Here is a 20,444-nt window from a genome sequence, read left to right as displayed (position 1 = left end):
GGAGCAAGGTTAATTAGGAGTTTTGGGAGTTATTATAGCAGTAATTTGTTGACGTATGTATGTGCTTAAAATCTTTTCTTTTATTAATAAATGTTTAATTTAATTTTGTAAAAAACTCCTAAGTCTTGGTGGGCTCATTGCTACTGAATTCAAGGCACGAAATAAATGACAAATTGCAAAATGGTTGTGGCAGTTGTTTCAAGTTTCCCTCTGGGGTTTGAGCAGCTCAGCATTTACCATCTGCTGCGCTATAACAAAGTTGGGGACTCTTTGCGGGATATATTTGAAATTCCTTGCTGGTTTGGAGTTGGTGAATGTTAAAGTTATGAGTATGAGAAGCACTTTGAATTCAGGAGTTGGTGTGTTTTTAAGAAGCGGTGAGACTGCAAATATGGCTCTGGCAGTTGCTAAAACTTCTCTGGGAGTTGAAGTTATAACTTTGGTTGGTTTACAAAAGGTAAACAAAGCTAAGTTAATGGAATTGGCAGATAAGTTACAATTAGAATTACCTGCAGGGGTAAGGAAATCGGGCATAATTGAAGGTATAGCACAACATTTGAAATTGGAAGAAATACCCGAGAGACTGAGTTCTCCAAAGGGTAGGCTGTTGGAATGGGCTCAAATTTGGCTGCAAATGAAAAAATTGGAACTAGAGGCAGCAGAAAAAGAAAAGGAAAGAGAAAAGGGAAAAAGTGCTAATTCTGTTACCAGTACTGGGTGACTCGTTGAAGGCAAGGTTTAGTGGGCCTTTCAGGATTGAAAAGAAGCTGAGGGAAGTAAATTATTTAATAAATACTTCAGGTAAAAGAAAGAAGCAGAGGGTGTGTCATGTAAATATACTTAAAAAGTACTTTGACAGGGAAGAGAACCAAAAAATGGTATTAGTGATGGTAGATAAAGAGAAAGAGGTAGAAATGCAGTATTTTGAAATGGATTCTCCTGTAATCAAATTGGATAATGAGGGGGTACTTAAAAATTTAAATTTAACATTGAGTTACTTCCCAGACAAGTGTCAAAATGATTTGGAGAAGCTATTGCAGTCACACAAAGCTACTTGTGCGAATTAGTTGGGGAGTTTGGCTTTGAATTCATGCAACATTGAGTCTAGTTGCAGTAACTGGGGTTTGCTTATTGTGCTGGTACCAAAACCAGATGGAATACAAAGACTGTGTGTAGACTATCTAAAGGTGAAGGCAGTGACAAAAGCGGATTCATATCCTATACCACAGTTGGAAGATTGTATTCAGAAAGTGGGACTATCAAAATTTATCACAAAGGTTGACTTGCTAAGAGGATATTGGCAAATACCATTATTGGAAAGAGCAAAGGAGATATCCGCTTTTGTGATGCCAGATGGACTATATCAGTTTAAAGTTGTGCCATTTGGTATGAAAAATGCATGTGCAACATTTCAAAGACTGACAAACAAAATGAATGCAGGACTGAGCAATTGAGCTGTTTACATTGACGACTTGACAGTTCTCAGTCAAATGTGGGAGAAGCATTTACAGCATCTGGAAGAATTGTTTTATCGATTACAAGGAGTTAATTTGGTAATGAACTTGGCTAAAAGTTAATTTGCAAAAGCGTAAGTTACATATCTAGGCCATACCACTGGACATGGTAAGGTGGCTCCGAGAGATGTGAAAGTGGAATACAGAAACATCTGTGCTAAGCTTAAATAAGGGTAATTACAAAGGTATGAGGGCAGAGTTGGCTGGAGTGGACTGGGAAAAGAGTTTAGCAGAAAGAATGGTTGATGAACAATGGCAGACGTTTAAGAAAATAGTTCATGACTCACAACAAAGATATATCCCAGTGAGGAAGAAGGATTCTAGGTAGAGGGTAAACCAACTATGGTTAACCAAGGAATCTAAGGATAGTATCAAATTGAAAGAAAAAACATACAATGTGGCAAAGATTAGTGGTAAGCCAGGAGATTGGGAAATATTTAAGAAGCAACAAAAGATGACCAAAAAAATAATGAGGGAGAAAATAAACTTTGAGGGTAAACTAGCAAGTAATATAAAAATGGACAGAAAGAGCTTCTTTAAATATATAAAAAGGAAGAGAAAAGCCAAAGTGAACATAGGCCCCTTAGAGAATGAGGTTGGGAAATAATAATGGGGAACCAGGAAATGGCAGAAGAGTTGAATAAATACTTTGCATCAGTCTTTACAGTAGAAGACACTAACAGCATTCCAAAAATACGAATTCAAGGGGCAAAAGGCAGGGGAGAAAATAAATAGAGAAACAGTATTGGGGAAACTAATGGGCTGATAAGCCCCCTGGACCTGATGGGTTGCATTCTAGAATATTAAAGGAAATAGCTGCAGACATAGTGGATGTACTGGTAATTTTGGAAGTAATCTTCCCAGAATCCTTAGATTCTGGAAAAGTCCCAGAAGATTGGAAAACTGCCAATGTAACATCTTTATTTAAAAAAGGAGGGAGAGAAAAAAATAGGTAACTATAGGCCAGCTAGCTTAACATCTGTCATTGGGAAAATGTTAGAGTCTATTATAAAAGATGTAACAACAGAACATTTAGAAATACATAATATAATCAAGCAGAGTCAGCATGGCTTCATGAAGGGGCAATTTTGCCTAACAAATTTATTAGAATACTTTGAGGAGGTAACAAACAAGATAAATTAAAGAGAACCAGTAGATGTCATATATTTGGATTTCCAAAAGGCGTTCGGTAAGGTACCACACATAACGCTACTTAATAAGATAAGAGCCATGGTGTTGGGGGTAGTATATTAGCACAGATAGGGGATTGGCTAACTAATAGAAGACAGAGAGTTGGGATAAGGGGAGCATTTTCAAGATGGCAACCTGTAACTAGTGGAATGCCACAGGGATCAGTGCTGGGGCCACAATTATTTACAATATATATTAATGACTTGGATGAGGGAAATGAATGTACTATCACCAAGTTTGTGGATGACACAAAAATAGGTGGGAAGGCAAGTGGTGAGGATGACACAAAGAGGCTACAGAGGGATATAGACAGGTTAAGTGAATGGGTAAAGACTTGGCAGATGGAATATAATGTGGGAAAATGTGAGGTGATGCACTTTGGCAGGAAGAATAGAGGAGCTGAATATTATTTAAATGGAGAAAGACTGCAGAAAGCTGCAGCACAGAGGGGTTTGGGGGTCCCCGTGCATGAATCACAAAAAGCTAACAAACAAATTCAGCAGGTAATAGGGAAGGCAAATGGAATGTTGGCCTTTATTTCAAAGGGAATGGAGTATAAAAATAGAGAAGTCTTGCTGAAACTATACAAGGTACTAGTTAAACCACACCTAGGATACTGTGAACAGTTTTGGTCCCCATAACTAAGGAAAGATATACTGGAGGCAGTCCAGAGAAGGTTCACTAGGTTGATCCCAGGTATCGAGGGATTTTCTTATGAGGAGAGGATGAGTAGGTTGGGCCTGTACTCATTGGAGTTTAGAAGAATGAGGGGCGACCATATTGAAACATATAGGATCCTTAGTGCGTAGATGCTGAGAGGTTTTTCCCCTTGTGGGAGAGTCTAGGATCAGAGTAAGGGGTCGCCCATTTAAGATACAGAGGTGCGGAAGAATTTATTCTCTCAGAGGGTAGTGAATCTGTAGAAATCTTTACTGCAGAGGGCTGGAGAGGCTGGGTCGTTAAGTATATTCAAGGCTGAGATGGGCAGATTTTTAATCAGTAAGGGAATCAAAGGTTATGAGGAAAAGGCAGGAAAGTGGAATTGAGGATTATCAGATCAGCCATCGTCTCATTGAATGGCGAATGGCCTACTTTTGCTCCTACATCTTATGGTCTTAGCCACTATCCAAAGACTAATGAATCAGGTGATCACTAATGTCCCTAACTCCGTGGTTTACTTGGATGATGTATTGGTTTATAGCAACACATGGAAAGACCATTTAAAACAACTGGCAGTATTATGTAAACAATTACAGTCAGCAGATCTAGTAATTAACCTTGCAAAAAGTGAGTTTGCGAAAGTGCAAGTTGCTTATTTAGGGTATATCGTAGGGCAGGGATAAGTCTTGCTAAGAACGACGAAGGTACAGGCTTTAATGGAATTCCCTGCCCCTAAAACTAAATGAGAAATCAAGAGATTTTTAGGGATATGTGGATTGTATCGTAAATTTGTGCCAAACTTCAGCACAATAGTAGCTCCACTAACAGATTTATTGCAAAAGAAAGCAAAGGTATGGCTAAGGGAGTGCCAGACAGTCTTTGAGAAGCTGAAGGTGATTCTAACTAATGAACCAGTATTAGCTGCCCCTAATTTCGCTAAAACCTTCTAGCTGCCAATCGTTGCTAGTGACCTGGGGGTGGGCGCAGTCTTAATGCAAGAAGATGAATCGGGCATAAAGAGGCTAGTGGGGTACTTATCTAAAAAAAAATTAAATTGGCATCAAAAGAGATACTCTACAGTAGAAAAGGAAACCCTAGGATTATTACTGGCTGTTAAACATTTTGAGGTATATATCCGTTATGGCTGTAAAGAAATATTAGTAAATACTGACCATAACTCTTTGGCAGTTGTGGAAAAATTTAAGACTCAGAATGATAGACTGTTCCGATGCAGCTTTCTACTGCAACCTTATAACTTGAAGATTGTTCATATTGCTGGGAAGGATAATATAATTGCTGATGTATTATCAAGAATGCAAATTTTTTGTAATTGTCTGGAAAGCAAGAAAGTCAGAAAACTGAACAGATCCTGTATAAGGAGCGAATGGCTGAGTGGGTGCATGTTTGAATTCTGTTTATATATTGTACATATCCTTTTTCCGTATATTTTGCAATGAAACACATCTGGAAATGGTGTTTCATCTCTTAAGGGTGGAGGCATGTTAGGATCATAGCTCTCAGGACTGAAGTTTTATTTTACAAAATGGAAGGACCTGGCATGATCTGTATATGTGGAGGCTAACCGGGGATTATTTTTTAAAGAAGGTCATAAGTTCATCTTGGAACTGTGAACAAGAAGGTATCTTCCCAGAAACCACCTGACTAAGTTGGTTAGAAGGAGTTGTTTGTGTTCAACTGAAAAGCACTTTGATTGTTGAAAAGCTGGGAGACAAAAAGGTAATCACATGGGAGAGAGAAATAAAACTTAAGTTGTGAACCTGCTTGATTTAAAGGTAGTCTTTTTGGAGAACAAGCTGAGAAAGGAAGGCTACTTTGACTGGCTCCCTCTCGCTACCCTGCCTAAAAATGTGTGTGGCTATCAACCTGTAGCCAGAGAACACTCATCTGATTGTAACCAGTCTGCATTTGGACCTGCACAGCTGAGGCCAGTGGTGAGCACATCCAGGCATCCACCGGGACCACACGAGATAACTCCGGGTTATCGAGACTCTGCGGATTTTATCCTTTACTTTATAATGCCCATCCTCCAAAGCCCATGTCTGTAGAGAGACTCTATCTGTTTGTGTGTGTGCTGGGGGAATTCTTTAGGAAGAGATAGACAGCTTTACTCCCTGATTACAATGGTGTGTTTACCAGTACTTGCAAATTGTTAAAAGTTTTGTTTTAAAATAAAGTAATCATTCTAAGTTTTTGAAAGAAGCCTGGTCAGAGTCTCTTTTCTTCTGGGTACTCGAGGTACAGGTACACAATTAGCTATTTTGGTGAGAAAATTAAACATTTAAATTAACGGTGCGGCCTACGGAGTAGTGGGGCTTGATAATTCGCGCACTCCTCCCATCCTGGTCAGAATGAAAGACACAAAAACATGAAGGTGTTAAAGCAATCAGCACCTCACTTAGAAGTTAAGTTAATGCAACTAACTTTACACAAGAATGATGGTTCTTCTCCCCATCCCCCGCCCCCCCAACCCAAGAAACAACAGAAAAATAAACCACAGCTTTAATTCTGGTCTCACCTGCGAAGGGAAAAAATAATAGATTCCAGCTCTTGTTGGATCACCCTCTTCTTTAACTTTTGAAGAATCATAAAGAAAGAAATAATTGCACCTGAAGCAAAGGAAGAATAAAGGCGAAAGATTAGATACACAAAAACGTACATACTGATATCAGTTAAATAGTACCTCTGTGTTCATTGGTCGGCAGAGGGAGATAGGTGGTGTGTGGTGAAGAACAGTGGTGTACTGGTAATGTCACTGGACCAGTAAGCCAGAAGACTAGACTAGTGCTCTGGGATATGGGTTCAAATCCCACCATAGCAACAGGTGGAATTTAAATTGAATTAATTAATTAATAAATCTGGAATGGAAAGCTAGTTATCATTAAAAAAACCTAACCACTAACATGTGCCCATTAGGGAAGGTCTGGCCCACATATGACTCTTCTCTACTGGAGGTATCAGGTAGACTGCAGTGGTTCAAGGTGTGACTCATCTCACCTTTCCAAGGGCAATTGGGGATGGGCAACAAATGTTGGCCTTGCCAGTGATACCCACATGCTGTGAAACAAAAATCAAAATATTACAACAGAATGGCATTCAATTTGGAAAGCACACATGGAGTTTTGGTTTCTTCCCTTGATTCAGATGTTGTGTTAATTTGCTGCTTGAGGGAATGAAAAACTTCCAATTTCAAGCATACAGTGTCAACACCAAGCACTCCCAGGTGAGATATATAATAGCTAATAGATAGAGAGAGCTGCATCTACTCTGTCTGAAAATGTGCCTCAGCTTCCAACTCAGAGAAACATCCATCACCCATCTTTCAACCTGTCAGAATGAGATTGCCAGTTTATTGCATGTTTGAAGAAGTGCCTATGTGCAATGTGGCCATAGGCTGGCCCTAGTCATATGACCTCTGATATCATCCTTGGTGTATAAAGGCGTGAGAGCAGAAGCCATTTCATCCACCACTTGGAAGACTGCAATAAATTGGGGTGCTGTCAGTGTGTGGGTTTAAGCGCACTGAGAACTGGATTGAAACTGACCAATGCTCTTCACGTCGGACGCTTACAACCAACAACAAAGGAGACTCGCGTACTCTCAGGGCGGAATTTTCTGAGCCCGCTGGCAGTAGGCGTGATAGGAGGCACACGCGGAAAATATGGCATGACCTGCTTCACGACAGCGTGAAGGCACGTCACAATCATCCACTCAGCACGCAGGCCGCGTTTCCCGCCATTGGTCAACGGGGAGCTAATTGTAATACATTAGCATATAATTAAAAGGCCATCCTGTCAGGCTCTTGGAACCCCCGCCGTATCCTCCGTCCACATCGGCGGGAAAGCACGCCGACGTCTTTCACAACAGCACACAGGCTTGGTGGCCTTCACTTCGGGGGAGCTGAGGTGAGTGAGCTGCAGCGTTCACCGCAGCCAACCTGTTGTTTACAGGCCTCAGGGATGCTGGGGAGCGGGGACAACTGATGCCTGCCCCCAGAGGCAACTGCTGAAGAGGGGAGGGAGGAGGGGGAGGGGGTTGATGGTGGGGGGGGGGGGGGGGTGTTGTCCATGGGTCAAGTGCTGGCCAGCCTCAAAGGTGACTGCTGAGATAGTGGGTGTCCAAGGGCGAGTGCTGACCAGCCTCGAAGGTGACTGCTGGGGGTGTGGATGGGGTGGTTGTGCTGCCCTGGTGCTGCATCCTGCACACAAGCAATCGAGATGGGAGGCAGGGTAGGTGAAGGGAAGTGGCCACACATTAGGGACACCTGTATAAACTGACCATTCCTCTGCAACTAAGACAGATCAGGCGCAGCCACAGTGAAGTGATTGGGGTCAGGCTCCTAGTCTGCCCACCCCAGCAAGCAACACGGAGGCACCAAAGTGCCACCAAGCGCTCCATACCTTACCCCCCTCCCCCCAGCACAGACTTCAAGTCTGCCACCATTTTATTGGACCGCGGAGCAGTTGGACAGAACACGTTGCACAATCTCCTCACCAACGCTGGCCATGTAACAGTCACTGCTGGGGGTGCTCACAGCCCCTTGCAATCTCAGCATCCTGGTTTGGGACCTGTCACCCCCCATGTCACAGGTTGACAGGGCAGCCATGCAGCACACTCATCTCTGGCCATCCGAGGGGTGACCGGCACTCTCCGGGAAGCATTGAGGGGCGGTCACACAGGACCAGGAAAGGTGCTAAGTACACCCATGATAACCACGTCTCCCTCTCTCTTTCATGCTGCAGGAGGACCACGTCAGGATCATGGATCCTGGTGACCTAGCTGTATGCCTGATGGCCTACAGAGACTGTAGAAGACGGTGGAGAGAGTGACTGAGGTTCCTGGCCGCGCAAAGGCAGGAGCAGCAACCTCATGAAGAAGGGGTAGCAGGGTCTCCGGCACACGCTGCCCAGGAGAGACAGTGAGCTGTGGCTGGTCGGTGCCTAGCAACACCCAGGGCCTATAGACACCGCCTGCCATTCCTGCAGATGACTGAGAACCTGTGTCACCAATGAGTAGGGACCTGGTAACTCACATCTGCCACTTACTGCAGGGCTTGGCGCCAAGGGGACATAGAGGGCATCCACTGCCAGTGGCTGTGAAAGTGACCATGGTGCTCAATTTCTATGCTAGTGGCTCCTTTCAGGGATCCACCGGTAATCTCTGTGGGATTTCACAATCCAACACCCACAAAAGCATCCGTGACCTTATGGATGCATCTTCTCCATGGCACAGAACCTTGTGCATTTCACCCAGGACCTGGACAGCCAGGATGCAAGGGCCATTGGATTCTCCCAGAACTCGGGATTCCCAAAGGTGCAGGGTGTGATTGGCTGCACTCATGTGGCGCTCAGGTCTCCATCGCTGTACTCGGTGGACTACATTAACTGCAAGGGCTTCCACTCACTGAACGTGCAGCTGGTCTGCAACCACCAGAAACACATCCTGCAGGTGTGTGTACGGTTTCCAGGGAGTGTGCATGATGCCTACATCCTGAGTCGATCGCAGATCCCTGGAGTCTTTCAGGTCCGCAGAGGCTGCAGGGTTGGCTCCTTGGGGACAAGACCTGATAACACCCGTGCAGCAGCCTCAGACTGCAGCAGAGCGACACTATAATGAGGCTCATGCAGCAGCTCACAACTTGGTGGAGCAGACCATCGGATAGCTGGAGATGCGGTTCTGGTGCCTGGACCGGTTTGATACCCTCTGCGGACTGTATTGCAGGGCCCCATCAACGTCGTGCATTGTCGTCGTCTGCTGTGCCCTTTACAACCTGGTGCTGCAACTGGGAGAGGTGCTGGCTGAGCAGGAGATGGAGGAACTGCACATCTCCTCCGATGAGGAGGATGCCAACGGGGATGAGGGTGAGAGGGTCTTCGGTGTTGACAACAATGGGGATGAGGCTCTTGCACTGGCTAGACGAGGCAGGTGCACTCGGGAGGCCCTCATAGCTACCAGATTTGTGGAGGTTGATGACGACATGCAGTGAGGTGTCCCCATAGATCCTCACATCACAGTTGTGAACCTTTGACTCCAGTCTGGCTTATGGCAGCGCCAATACCCTCTGTGAGAATGCTCCTTTCATGAAGATGCAGTGGAGGCCCGAATAGTCGCTCGATTGCAGGAAGATGATGACAACCTGCAGTGAGGACACTCCATAGATCTTCACATAGCCTCTGAGAATGTCTGACTCCTGTCTGGCTGAGGGCAGCTCACTTGCGTCCCATGATCAGGGCCATCTTAGAGATACACCCATGAAAGTTTAGACGCATCTGATGCTGTGTCCACTTTCAGCACCTCAGCCCTTCAGGAGCTGGTGTACAGCATCACTGATCACAGATGCTAGCGTGATGGGGCCCAGCCCCACCTTAAAGGTGCTGAGAGCACACAGAGAGAATGAGAGAACTCTGGGCGCCTGCCCACTACATTCCGGCATCAATGACCAGCACTGCCGAGGTGCAGGCATCAGTAATGTGTCCAGGGAGTGTGAGGCTGGATCATCACTGTGGTCTGAAGGCTGCACTGAGCACAGGGAAGAGACACCTGCCTTTATCTTGTGCAGGAAGGTTTCACATCAGAGTGACAAGAACACTGCTCATCAGAACAAGGAGCCACAGGCAGGGTGACATTCTTAGGAATTTATAGACAATAGTGAACAGTATGTACGAGTGATCAACACCCATGGTCAGGCTGTGCAACTACTTTTATCTAACTTTCCTAACTCTGCTGCTATGTCTTGGTGCTTGATGGACATCCACAGCAGAGGTGGAGGCAGCCTGCTGACTGCAATGCCATGTCTGCAATGACTTTGACGGGTGTCCTCTGGAGGGCCGAGAATTGGAGGGCCCTGGCTTGCTTTTGGGGTCCTGCTGTGTGGCAGTAACATCTTCCTCGTCCTGTGAAGCTGGATCTACGGGGGTCACAGGAAGAGGGGATTCGGATGGGCTCGTCACTCCCAGAGTCACCTGAGTGGATGGCCCTAGGCCATGCACCTGCTGATCCTCCTCCTTATGGGTGCCCGAGAGCCCCTGGCTGACTCCATAAACGGAAGGGTAGCAGGAGTGAGATTGAGCTGCCCAGCACCCCTCTCATGTACAACTATGGCATCAGCAATGGAGTTCAGCCCGCGCAGCAATGCAGCAGTGACATCCAGGACCAAGGTCTCCATGGCGGCCAACATCCTGCCAGTGTTGATCTTGGTGCATTCCAATGCCGGCGCTATCACCTCAGCCTGAAGACGGACAGACTCCTCCATCGTGCCTTACAATCTGAGGAGTGCAGCGGACTTTCCTTCCTGATGTTCCCGAGCTTTCCTTTGCAGCTCCAGCAACTGTGACATGACTGAGTTCAGAGGCTCGTCATCTGACTTTGACTCAGCAACATTCAGGCCTCCAGCAATCCTCCGCGTGCAGGGGACCTGGGAAGTCCCTGCCTCCGCCTTCTGTGGGTCAGAAAATGCGATGTGCTCGCCAGATTGTGATCCCGAGGCTACTCTAAAGCTTGGTCCCACCAAGCTGTGTGTCTCTGCGCTGATGGAGGGTGTGGGTGAGCGCTGTGACGGGACTTCAGGGAGGGGGCCTTCAATTCCTCTTCAGAGGTTTCTTCAGGGTTTGATTGGAAGCCCTGGATCGTGGACTCTGTCAGCTGTTTCCCAGATGTGCCTGCGAAAGCAAGGGGAGATAATTAGTGCATGGCAGTGGCCTGTGAAAGAGGACACATCACTCACAGCATGGTTATCTGATGGATGTTGCACTGCTGGGTCCTCACTTGGTAGAGCAGCATCGACCTCACCGTTAGCACAGGACCGGTCCTGGTCATCGCCGGCCAGCTGGATGGCTCTGTTTTCAACTTCTGTCAGGACTTTGATTTCCGGCATCCCTCCACCTGTCTGTGACCTTTCCCTCCTGTTGTGAGCCAGTTTGTTCTACATGGATAGAGATGGGGAGAATGTATCAGGACGCCTGCCAGCCCAGATGATAAGGATGCCTGGCCTGTGTGGGTGGTGAGTGGTCCCATGGACGGGGTGAGGACAATGACAGTGTGTGTGAGACAGTGAATGGTGACGTCCCCTGAACTGGCAGTGAGTGAGGGCCCTGTGGGTGTGTGATGGGTTTGTGAGTGTGTGAGATGGAAGTGATGAAAAGAGTGACTTACCCCGGTGGAACAGAGGAGATCATTCATCCTCTTGCGGCACTGGGTGGTTGTCGTCCTCTGCAGGGCATTCGCGGTGACCACTGCTGCCACCGCCTCCCAAGCTGGGTTGGTGATATTGCTACGCATCCTGCGGTCAGAGCAGGGGTACAGCAAATCCTGTCAGGCCTCCATGGCATCCAGCAGTCGCTCGAGGGACCTATCATTAAAGCGGGGTGGGGGGGGGGGGGCTGCAGTCTTTTCGCCTTTGATGGCCATGTCTCCTGGGCAGCGGTGGTGAGCTGGTGGCGATGAGCGCTTTGCTGGCGGCTGAACCCAGGTCATGCCTTTAAGACCCGCTATGATAAAACTTCCTCTACTGTGGATTTGTTCCTAGAATTGATTTCAGGCTTTGATGTTGGCTGCACAAGTTCCTTATTTTTTCAATAGAGATAGAGTCTCAAATCCAGCTGTCTGAAAACCAGATGTTTCTATAAGCTTCCACACATCAACTTTAACTGTTACTAAATGAGTTAAATAACTTAGCAGGTCAATTCAGCTAGATGCTGCATTGGCACACTGGCACACCAGGCTGGTTACTGGCCTTGCCCATTGGTCATTTCCCGTGCTCTGAACGACCCCTTGATTTCTAAGGTCTTACTTACCTTACTTTTTTTCAAATATTATTTCTTTGCTGTTATGTATTTTTTTCGAACTTTAATATAAAAAAAATTATTCACTTGATTTCACGTGTCTCTTATTAATGACGGTTGCGTTTATTTTTCTCCAAAATCCAGCAAGATCCACAATCTGGTGTGGGCTTGGTCCCGAGGCTGCCAGTTTTGAAACAAAGTACCTCTACGGGCATTATTAGGGAGGAAAATTGGGAAATGTAGAGCAAACTGTAATTCTGTCCTCTATTACTAAGAGAGAAATGCTATAATGAGTAACAGAATTGACAGGGTATTTTGTCTGACAGTTCTATTTTGGTTTAAAAAAAAATTTGACCCTCCTCTCCTGAAAGCAGTTACTCATTGCTGGGTTTGAGCCCAAGGAATTGTATTCCATTTCCTTTCATTTCATTGGCCTTTTCCTTCTTTTGTGCTTCCTCTTTCCATATTTATTCCATTAATTCTTCACTCTTTCTGGAGATTTTATTTAATCTGGCAATCAGAAAATATTTGTTTGGGTTAAATTAAACTGGCACTTGAACACGTTATGATCCCCAGCTGAGGTTACCCCTGGACAAGCCTGATCAGAGAGTGGAACCCAGCTTGATAGATCCTAAATTTTAATTGTTTGTGTACATAATTGGAGAGCAGCTACCGAACAGAGGTACAGGAATCAGCTGATGAACTTTAAACAAAATAATAAAACATTTACTCAACAGGAAAAGATGAACTATATTACAATATCTCTTCACCCACAACTATAACTTTACAGATATATACAGGTTTGTAAGGATGACACAAGTTACAAAAGCTATCTTATATTTTAATGTACACAATAAGTACCCAGCCCATGTACACCTATGTCACCCTGTGGTCAGACACACCACATGCTAAAACCAAGTAACAGATGCTACCTCAACCAGATGCTGTGGATTTCTCCCCAGATGCTTGTCACACGTTGAGCCAACCAATCTCACTGAATTCTGTCCTTCACACGAGGGTTTCCAATCTCCACACTCCAAGACTTCACCTTGGAATCTTCTCCCAAAGTGACGCTTTCTCTCAGACACCTTCCATAAGGGCTCACCTCCAGGGTTTCAAACCCTCCTTCAGATGTTCCTCTTCCCTGGTTACCACATTCATTCAAGCTGTCTTCCATGCACTCTCTCTCACCAACTCAGCCTTAACAGTAAGCCACTGCTTCACATGCCCATAGCAAAGAATTACAGACCTTCAGTTAACTCTTTGAACCTTTTTGCTCCCTGCAAGCTGTTCTCACTTTAAACCTGAAGCTTGGTGCCTTTCTCTCTGCCCTTCACTCTTAACCTCACTTAACAGGACTTTTTCCCAGTTCCTGTCCTTCCCTTGACTACAAGGCCTCCTTTGGGCTTTCCCCTCTTCCATCCTCCTGGATTTTTGGGATTTCCTTCGCTTGGGATCTTTTTGTTCTTTTGGGAAATCTGCAGTCCCATCTCCCAATGTCCATTGTTTCTGGGGTCCTAGCTTCAACTGAACTTAAAACTGCTATTTCTTTAGTTCCGTGTGTATGTCTGTGGGAGGAACCTGCCTATCTGGTCCCCCTGTTGCTAGGCAACAGCACTATTCTTTCTACTTTTAACCTATAGGGGTCGTAACCTTCTCATTAGAAATGCAAGCAGCCTTTTAAAATGAAACTAAAACTCCAATTGACCTTTCTTAACACAGATACAGAAATACAAATCAAACTTAAACTTTAAAGCTAAAACTCATTCCTAACACCCACAAATACAAACATAACTTACTTAAACTATCTCTATTTCCCAACAAACAAATCATCCACCTTTTGTGCCTCAGTATGAAAGGAAACAATAACTTGTATTTATATAGCGCCTTTAACACAATAAACAAACAAGAATGCAAAATAACGAAATAAGGCAAGAAAAGTGCTCGACGGTTTAATCATTGTGCCCTTTCCAAAAAATAGGTTCTTATCATATTGGGGAAAGGGTTTTTCAAAATTCATTAACGGGATGTGGGCGTGGCTGGCTAGGCCAGCATTTATTGCCCATCCCTAATTGCCCTTGAGAAGGTGGTGGTGAGCTGCCTTCTTGAACCGCTGCAGTCCCCGTGATGTTGGTACTCCCACAGTGCTGTTTGGGAGAGAGTTCCAGGATTTTGACCCAGTGACAGTAAAGGAATGGCGATATATTTCCAAGTCAGGATGGGAGTGGCTTGGAGGGGAGCTTCCAGGTGGTCGTGTTCCCATGTGTCTGCTACCTTTGTCCTTCTAGGTGGTAGAGGTCGTGAGTTTGGAAGGTGCTGCCTAAGGAGCCTTGCTGAGTTCCTGTATTGCATCTTGTAGATGTTACGCACTGTTAGTCGGTAGTGGAGAAAGTGAATGTTTGCGTGGAAGGGGTGATCATAAAACATTTGTTTCACATACCAAACAGGCTGAACATTGAGATCCTACTAGACAAGTTATAGGAAGACATGCATTTATATCACTCCTTTCACTACCTCAACATGCCCCAAAGTGCTTTACAGCCAATCAAGTATTGTTGTAATGTAGGAAAATTGCCAGCCAATTTGTGCACAGCAAGCTCCCACAATCAACCATATGATAATAACCAGATAATTTATTTTTGTGAAGTTCATTGAGGGATAAATATTGGCCAGGGCACTAGGGAGAAATCTCCTTGGGACAATCAGGAGGATTTAAGAAAAAAAACAGGCAGGTTTTCAACTCCTGACAGACACAATATGCTGGAAAGGGCCTATGTTATACCAAGGTAAAAAAAAAAGGCTTCCCAAGGAGAAGTTGCATCTCCAGCATTCTGCACACATTTGGCCTACAACTTGCACTAAAATATGCCCTTACCCCTCAGCTCCAAAATGTTCTTCTATTTACCTCTGCAGACTCGTCAATGACTACAGTTCATTGGGTGTACGCACCCTTCTGTACGAATTCAACAAATGATACTTTAAGTCTATTTTGGGACCATTATTAGCTTAAGGCTAGAGATTGACCATAGTGCGTCACCATGCAACAAATCCCATGATTTAACAACCTACCATAACAAGTATGATATTACTCATCTCATTTATCACAGTAGAGGGAACATTTAATTGCCTCATAACCACTCTTTCATCTCTTGCAAGGAGTACTGATAGGTTCACAAAACAAAAAACCTTTTATGGTTGACATTTTCTTTAATGATTGCACACAGGTACTTTGTCCTTTTTACAAACATTTCTTTTAAAAAAAATGAGAGTAGGTGACATTGACTGAAACTACAAATAAAAAGTCTAAGGGTCATATCAGGGAACACTTTTTCACACAAAAACTGGTCAACATAATGAATAGCCTCCAAATAAGGCAACGGACTAACACTCCTCTGAAACACCTTGGGATCTTTTACTACATTAAAGGCACTACATAAATGTAAGTTGTTATTGGAAGTATAAACAATTGCACTGATTACACTGGTAAACAAATCTTCTGGTTTAAGAAATAACTGGTTGGCACAATGGGAAGACTGCAAGGTATTTCTGGAAAGATAAGCTAAGAGCAAAATGACCTTTCCTGTGCATTCCAATCTTGTGATCACAAATAATGTGAAGATTTTTGAGAAAACAATGGGTGTTTGTTTCAACACAGTCTGCATGAGAATATCCCATTTTCTTCCAAGCACTACATAATGTGCATTTAAAGCCCTTGCGGTGAATGGCTCAGTGAATTCTCCCTGTGTAGTCTTATTTTTTTTAAATAAAGGGCATTTTAACTCTATTCAGAAACGTGCAAGACTATAATGAGTAAGTCTCTGAATTTTTTTTTATGTACTGTGGCTCTCCCTAGTGGACGGCAATCCTAAAGCAACTTTCTGACTATTTAGGGATAAAGCTGTATTCATCATGAATATTTAATACAGGTTGGGAAACAGCACCTCTGGAAGCAACCATCGCCACCAACAACCCCCCACCACCCCCCCAAACCCCCCTGCACCACCCAAACCCGCCACTCACACCTTCACAAGACCCAAACTGTTCAGTTGGTAACTGGAGTGCCTTGTTCATCCAAGAGTATCCCAGACCTGATCCCTAGTTTATGCCAAGTTAAATTGCTTTTACATTACAAAACCTTCCTCAATCCTAATTTATCTTTGTGTGTGCGAGAGAAAAAGAGAGAGAAAAAAAAATCCTTAGAATTTAAAGGAAAAACCTCTCTTCTTATGGTTGGTGATTTGAGGGCTCCAGTTTAGAACTACTAGCTCATATGTGGAGTCTACTGAGTAATCCAAGGTCAGACACTGGGAAAAGTCAATTTATTTTTACTGGAGCAGATGAAAGAAAATAGCACAAATGCGTTTAAGAGGCAACTAGATAAATACATGAGGGAGAAAGAAATTAAAAGATTTGTTGATGGGATGGGAGAAGGCTCATGTGGCGCATAAACATGAGAATTGACCAACTAGCCCACGTGGCCTGTTTCTGTGTGCTGTACGTTTTATGTAATTCCATGTACTTGTCTGACCCTTAAAGTTTACTTTGGAATTGTTGCTAAATGTTAAAGAGCCGCATGTTAAAAACTGGAGACCCTGGTACTGTCATAAGTGCTTTATAAAAAGCACCATTAGCTACTCTCAGCAATGATAGTGGGAGGGTTACTCTAACTGGCCTCAACATTACTGATCTAATGATCCAACAAAAATTAGTTGGGAGTCCCAGTTCTTGATCATGACTCGGTGGTCCTACTGAGCAAGTTCTTATGTGTATTGATGCGTGGAGATAGGATCAAGCTCAAATAGCTTTCTACCAATTGCTGTTTACCAAAGGCAGCCAATGCAACCTTGCTCAACCATAATTTATTATCTTTGTGTGAGAGAGAGAGAGAGAAAATCCTTAGGATTTAATGGAAAAACCTCTCTTCTTATGGTTAGTGATTTGAATGCTCCAGTTTGGAGTCTATACAGAGTCCTTCAGACTAATGTAGTGAGATCATTGTGCTCCAATATAGCATATGCAAACTAAGACTTAATTCTCTTCAGTAGAACCATCTAAAGTACCCTCCACACCAATGTTGAAAACATTTAGCCAGGAAGATAGTGGCAGCATTTCAGAATAATCATGCAAAAACACGAAACTTAGTCTCACATACATTGTTGAAATTTTGCAATTATGTTGAGAAAAAGAGGGGAGGAGAAATTCCAGGTCAAAGATTGGGACATTCCGGTAAGCAGCCAGAATCAATTGGAAACCTGAATTTTTATATTGTTTTACGTGAAAGAAGGGGAGTTCAGGAACAACACAAAGCCTTGTGACAATTACATTTTAAGGGCACGGAGTGAAAAAGGGTGTGAAGAGTGTAACATGTTACATTCACATTGTAAGGCTCCCTCCAGTAGCAATCCTGGCTTTGACATGACTGTTGTATTGTAAACAAGGCAGTGTCAAATGTCCACAGCAGCAGAGAATACCACGTTTTCCTTTGCTGTCTTGATTTCTAAATTCTCATTCTTGTTTTCAAATCCCTTTATGGCTTCTCTCCTCCCCACCTTCTCTAACCCTGCAATCAAGATAACTTCTAGTCTCTTGAGCATTTCCAGTTTTAATCACTCCACCATTGGCAGCCACGCCTTCTGCTGCCTAAGGAGCCTTGCTGAGTTCCTGTATTGCATCTTGTAGATGTTACGCACTGCTGCCACTGATAGTCAGTGGTGGAGGAAGTGAATGTTTGTGAGGAAGGAGTGATCATAAAACATTTGTTTCACATACCAAACAGGCTGAACATTGAGGTCCTACTAGACAAGCTATAGGAAGGCATGCATTTATATCACGCCTTTCACTACCTCAACATGCCCCAAAGTGCTTTACAGCCAATCAAGTGCTTCTGAAGTGCTAGTCATTGTTGTAATGTAGGAAACTTGCCAGCCAATTTGTGCACAGCAAGCTCCCACAATCAACCATATGATAATGACCAGGTAATTTATTTTTGTGAAGTTCATTGAGGGATAAATATTGGCCAGGGCACCAGGGAGAAAGCTCCTGGGGACAATCAGGAGGATATTTTTAAAAAAGGCAAGTTTTTGACTCCTGACAGACTCATGGGCAGTGCTGGAAAGGGCATATGTCATAGCAAGAAAAAAAATCAGGCTTCCCAAGGAGAATTTGCATCTCCAGCATTCTGCACACATTTGGCCTACAACTTGCACTAAAATATGCCCTTACCCCTCAGCTCCAAAATGTTCTTCTATTTACCTCTGCAGACTCGTCAATGACTACAGTTCATTGGGTGTAAGCACCCTTCTGTACGAACTCAACAAATTGTACTTTTAAGTCTTTTTTGGGACCATTATAGCTTAAGGCTAGAGATTGACCATAGTGCGTCAACATGCAACAAATCCCATGATTTAACAACCTACCATAACAAGTATATTACTCATCTCATTTATCACAATAGATGGGATATTTAATTGCCTCATATCCACTTTTCATCTCTTGCAAGGGGTGCTGATAGGTTCACAAGACCCAGACTGTTCAGATGGTAACTGGAATGCCTTGTTCAGCCAAGAGTATCCCAGGCCTGATCCCTAGTTTGTGCCAAGCTGCCTAGGCCCAAGGCTCTGGAATCCTCTCTGCCTCTACAGCACTTCTTAAAAATTATCTTTTTGAACTTTACAGGCTTTTGGTCACCTTTCCTAACATCTCCTTATGAGGCCTTAGTGGCAAATTTTGTCTGATAATGCTCCTGCGAAGTGCCTTGGGATACTTCACAATATCATTAGCACTATACAAATGCAAGTTGCTACTGTAGGCACAGGACTATTGACAGCACTTGATACTGAAAGGATCCATTTTCTTAGGGCCATGAGTAGGCAAACTGGGGCCTACCTGACAGACTTTGAACTCCCACCCTGCAATGGGCAGAAAATGAAAATCCTGATCACAACTTTAAATCAACTCTGCATGTACAGGCTCATATTTGTCCAATACATAACTCAGTCTGTGGTTTGGAACTATGTCAGTGTCATCAAGAGTTTCATCCCAGATGACACTCAAAAGGCTGCTGAATACCATCTGGAAGTGTAAATGGCATGGATTGCAAAATGTCAAGAGCCAAAACAAACCAATGTACAGAGAGTATACAGATAGGGGAAAAGAAAGAAAGCAAGATTGCCTTTTCTCTCTTCATTTCCATTTAAACAAGAATTTTGTTGACATACAGTCCCCAACTTTTACAGTGAGCACATCAGTATTGACACAATTAGGCCTCTATAAACATTGACCAGTAAAGGTCATGATAGGTTGGTTGGAAGTACTTTCCTCAATTACCAAAAACAGTGCTCAGCATTAATGGAGTCTCCTCAATGCTCATGAAAGAATCCCTTGGGTAAATTATTTCCTGTGCCTTGGTGATTCAGTGACAGATTCTCTCTGTCCGTCACAGGACTGATCCGAACTTGAATACTTTAGAGCCAGAGAGAGAGAGAGAGAGAGAGAGAGAGAGAAAATGGGAACTTGGAAATCCATCACCATTCCTTTGTTGTTGCTGTACAAAATTCTGGAACTCCTTTCTAACGGGACTGTGTGAGTATCTTCACCAGAGAGACCATAGCGGTTAAAGAAGGCAGCTCACCACTGCCTTCTCAAGGGCATTTAGGGATGGGCAATAAATGGTGGCCTTGCCAGCAATGTTGGCATTTCACGAATGAATAATTTTTTCAGAAAAGGAAAGCAAGCAAGCAGCTGACTGGTTTCGAATTCTGTTCCCATGGTTACTCCTTGATCAACTAACCAACTAGAGCAATTGTAGTGCAGCCTCTTCTTTTTCACCCAGTAGGTAGAATATTTAATTGCCTCATATCTGCTCTTTCATCTCTCGCAAGGAGTGCTGATAGGATCACAAAACAGTGGTGATTCTTTCCAATACAGTACTGTGCAGAGAATTGGTTCCTGGTCCAGCAAGCCCTCCCTTTTAAAATTCCCATCTTTGTTTTCAAATTACTCCACTGCCTCACCTCTACATTGTCATGAACAGTGGATCATATCCCTGAATCACTTACAGACTTATTGAACTTTTAAGTAAGGCCTGTGTTTTTTTTAAAAAAGGACATACAAGCAAAAGCTGACTGAGACTGTAAAGTAACCGCTTGCTGCAAAATTCCGATGTGGATTACTTGACTAGCTAGTCCAGAGAAAATGGAATGTTGCACCTAAATAGTTGTGACAAGGCCTACTTCAGACAGAGGCACTTCAAAGGAAAACTGAACTGTAATCTCCTATGGTT

At 43.9% G+C, this 20,444-nt stretch overlaps 1 protein-coding gene across 2 annotated transcripts in view; it reads right to left on the bottom strand.

Annotated features, from left to right (window-relative positions):
- Positions 1-20,444, bottom strand: part of hps4 (HPS4 biogenesis of lysosomal organelles complex 3 subunit 2) — a 63,534-nt gene that overhangs the window by 41,375 nt on the left and 1,715 nt on the right. For both annotated transcript variants that reach the window (XR_005944810.1, XM_041202734.1), the window contains exon 2: positions 5,902-5,992. Coding sequence is in view for 1 of the 2 variants with exons in the window: in XM_041202734.1 (XP_041058668.1) it covers positions 5,902-5,992 (91 nt within the window). In the remaining variant the exon portion in view is untranslated. The remainder of the gene's footprint in view (positions 1-5,901; positions 5,993-20,444) is intronic.

Source organism: Carcharodon carcharias, chromosome 13 (genome assembly GCF_017639515.1).
Source record: "Carcharodon carcharias isolate sCarCar2 chromosome 13, sCarCar2.pri, whole genome shotgun sequence".
NCBI classification, from domain to species: Eukaryota; Metazoa; Chordata; class Chondrichthyes; order Lamniformes; family Lamnidae; genus Carcharodon; species Carcharodon carcharias.
This window is presented reverse-complemented; position numbering and strand designations above follow the sequence as displayed.